Here is a 3,612-nt window from a genome sequence, read left to right on the forward strand (position 1 = left end):
AAAATATCAATATAAAGACTTGATGTGCTTAAAACTAGGTAAATGCCCGGTTTCAAAGATTGGGCTTAGATTAAGCCAGGATTAGGCCTTAGTTTAATTGGAGCATTTAAGTGGCTTTTATAAAGGTGCTTTATAAAGAAAAAAAAACACTACTGGTGTGCATCTTGAGACAAAACAATGGCACTGACATCTTTTAAGATAAGTCAGTACAAGTTGCTTTTAGTTAAAACAGCTCAAACATACATTTTAGTCTGGGACTAGCTTAAGCCTTTTCATACTAGATGATATACACCAATAATCCAAAATATGACCACCTGCCTAATATGCTGCTCGTCCACAGCGTGCTGTCAAAACAGTGTTGGCCCGCCAAGGCATGGACAAGACCCCTGAAGGCGCCCTGTGGTCTCTGGCATGAAGACGTTAGCAGCAGGTCCTTCAAATCCTGTAGGTTGCGAAGTGAAGCTGTCGAGGATCGCACTTGTTGGTTCAGCACATCCTATCGATGCTCAATTGGATTGAGATCTGGGGAATTTGAAGGCCAGGGCAACACCTTAAACTCTTCATCATGTTCCTCAAACCATTCTTGAACAATGTGTGCAGTGTGGCAGAGTGCATCATCCTGCTGAAGGAGGTCAAGGTGTACCTGGTCTGCAACAACGTTTAGGCTGGTGGCATGTCAAATTTATGTCCACATGAATGGCCGGACCCAGGGTTTCCCAACAGAACTTTGCCCAGAGCATCACACTCCCTCCAGCGGCTTTTCAACGTCTCACAGTGCATCACTTCCCCAGGTAAACGGCGCACACGTACACGGCCGTGCATGTGATGTAAAATGGGAATTGTTGGTCCTGTTAACCTTCTTCTACTGCTCCAAGGTCCAGTTCTGACATGCCTATTGCAGACACTTTCGATGGTGGACAGGGGTCATCATAGGCACTTTGATTATTCTACAGCCCCATACACAGAAGACTGTGATGCACGGTGTGTTGTGACACATTCCTCCCATAACCATCATTAAGATTTTGTGTGACTTGTGCCACAGTAGACCTTCTGTTTGCATACACCAGACAGGATGGCCTTTGTCGTCCTCGTGCATTGATGAACCTTGGACGTGTTCAGTTTTTAATTTTAGAGTCTGTTCTCTAACTGAACTAAATTCTTTTTATTACTATAAAAAATCAGAATGATGGTGGGGGCGGTTCCGCGGTGAGCAAGTGATGTAACCGGTGTTGCGGCTGAACATCGTGTAACACCAGTAAAAGCAAGCCTAAGCAGAATACATCCCGCCTTCTAAATAATAAAGCCAATCGCTGATATGCAAAGTTATTGCGTCACTGCAGCTGCCGTTAGAACCTGAGGCTCGCTCTTAGGACTACACGTGCATTGGCTGGTCTAGCCTGGATAATAAGCTTTTTTTAACACAATTTGAGCCTATGAAACAACATCTGTAGAACAGTGCGTGCCAGATTCTGTTGCTGATTTAAAATGTTACTTAATTGTGAGTTCAGCAAGCACTTTTTGAGATTTCAGGATTCCCCCGTTCAAATAGATAGGACTTGGTCTTGGATGCTCCAGAGGCGTTGCAAGTATGGCCGCAGAGTGAACAGACTTTCCTTGAAAGAGACTTAGTCTGTGGTCTCTCCCCATTTGAAAAAGTGCATCGTAATCAATCAGCGACTGACAAATGCAGATTCAAGTAGCTTTATTGACAATTGGGCAATGTAAAAATGCTGTACATTGCCAAAGCATTGATCCAATTGTGTTGAGCATTGTCAAATTTATAGGCAACAATGGGCAGCAGATTAGGCTGTGATTGACAGCGCTGTGATCCAATGGCATTGAGCATTGTCAGATTAACAGTTCCTGTTCGTGCCAAGCACCGGTTTAGAAAACAAGCACTCCCCGGCACTGGTGAGAGGTGTTGTGCTGAATTCTGACCACCGCCAGATTATTACTTCCCTGAATCCCCAGTATAGGTAAATTTAGGATTAGGTGCGCTCGTCAATTGTCTGATTTTTTTAAACCTCCATCCATTAACACCAGTAATTACTACTGTAGAAAAAGAATAATCAGAAAAAAATTGCATAAACCACTGAACAGTGGTTAGTCTGCGTTAATACGCCCCTGCCTGAAAGGCATCAGTTTTACCAAGATATACTGGAGAAGATCTTGTATTCAAGGCCTACTACACTATGCAATAGGTGGCATTTAGCATCATCTCTGTCTGTCAGGATGTGGCGTGCGCATGTAGTGTCGTGGTGGAGACCTATATAAATGACTGGTGGTCTCATCAGCAATCTTCAGTCTTATCAAGATGACTACAGCGTACAGCCTGTTGCTCTCAGTGGCTTTGACAAGCTTGACACTGACTGGTTAGTAAAATCATACTTTACTGATAATACAGTGATAACGAAACTGATTCTGGTTAACTCAAACTTGCATCTTGATTGGTTTAGGTACATTTGGAGCTGATATCATCAATGGCACAAAAGTCAAGAAGAGCTCCATGCTTTACATGGCATCAGTTCAGATTGAAGGACAACACAAATGTGGAGGATTCCTGATCGACCCGAGCTACGTGCTCACGGCCGCACACTGCGATAAGAGGTAATATGATAGTTAGTCTACTGTTAAACTGGGATATGTTTGGGGTTCAACAAAACTGTTCACTAATCTGCAATTGTGTTCATGTTAAAGTGGCAACATGACTGTGGTCCTGGGCACCCACAACATCAGTCCACAGGTGGCGAATCAGAGAAGATATACAGTGCAACATAAACATAAGCACCCATCTTTCAAAAACGTGAAAAATGGCAGTGACATCATGCTTCTGAAGGTACAATATTTCATAAATAAAAACATTAATAGTAATAATAATGGATACATTTATACTTTAACTAAATCAAATACTTGTCATACACATACAATTAACGGTCATCATGAAGACCTCACATTTCTTGTGTGGAATTCTAGCTGTCCAAAAAGCTGAAAACCAGCAATGGTGTGAAAACCATCAAAATCCAGAGCAAGGACAAACCACTGAAGCCGAAATCCAAGTGCCAGGTTGCTGGATGGGGTAAAACCAAACAGCATAATGTGGTGAAGGATCTGCTGGTCACAGATGTGTCGACTATCAACTTCACAATCTGCAAGACGATGTGGAAACAAGTTAAAGTAAAACTCCCAGAAAATGTCTTGTGCGCTGGTGGTTTCGAGACTGAAAGTGGCGCTTGTCAGGTGCGTCTACAGCAATATTTAGGTGAAATTTCATCATTTTCAATTCTATTTACTTCTGAACTCAATTGGTTATCAATCTGAAATGCATTGTTCTCGCAGGGTGATTCAGGTGGACCGCTAGTGTGCAGTGGGGAAGCGGTGGGCATCGTCTCTTTCAACATGGGTCGCTGCGACTACCCAAATGTTCCCAATATTTACACTCAAATTTCAAAATACACAGTCTGGATCAAGAAGGTGATCAATGGAGGTGCCTGATATCTTTAAAACTGAATTGTACTGTTGTGCAGTTTGCTAAACTCAGATTTTATGGTGAGGTGAATGCTACATGTCAACATTTTTCAATAAAAGTGAGAAAAGGGCAATAAAAACTCAAGC

At 42.5% G+C, this 3,612-nt stretch overlaps 1 protein-coding gene across 1 annotated transcript; it reads left to right on the plus strand.

The window, feature by feature from the left end:
* Positions 1–1,913: 1,913 nt before the first annotated feature.
* LOC311294984 (granzyme B-like) lies at positions 1,914–3,612 on the plus strand. The gene is made up of 5 exons (XM_084416143.1): positions 1,914–2,372; positions 2,457–2,607; positions 2,698–2,836; positions 2,974–3,237; positions 3,337–3,612. Exons 1-5 carry the CDS (start codon positions 2,315–2,317, stop codon positions 3,490–3,492), a joined length of 768 nt encoding a protein of 255 aa, XP_084272269.1. The 5' UTR covers positions 1,914–2,314; the 3' UTR covers positions 3,493–3,612.

Source organism: Rutilus rutilus (genome assembly GCF_951802725.1).
Source record: "Rutilus rutilus genome assembly, chromosome: 8".
Lineage (NCBI taxonomy): Eukaryota > Metazoa > Chordata > Actinopteri > Cypriniformes > Leuciscidae > Rutilus > Rutilus rutilus.

What these genes read in the sequence shown, in the direction of transcription:
- LOC311294984 (XM_084416143.1), top strand. Translation starts at nt 2,315, where the DNA reads ATGACTACAGCGTACAGCCTGTTGCTCTCAGTGGCTTTGACAAGCTTG. An exon ending in GTGACATCATGCTTCTGAAG is followed by an intron (nt 2,837 to 2,973) that starts GTACAATATTTC and finishes GTGGAATTCTAG; the next exon opens with CTGTCCAAAAAGCTGAAAAC. An exon ending in CTGAAAGTGGCGCTTGTCAG is followed by an intron (nt 3,238 to 3,336) that starts GTGCGTCTACAG and finishes TTGTTCTCGCAG; the next exon opens with GGTGATTCAGGTGGACCGCT.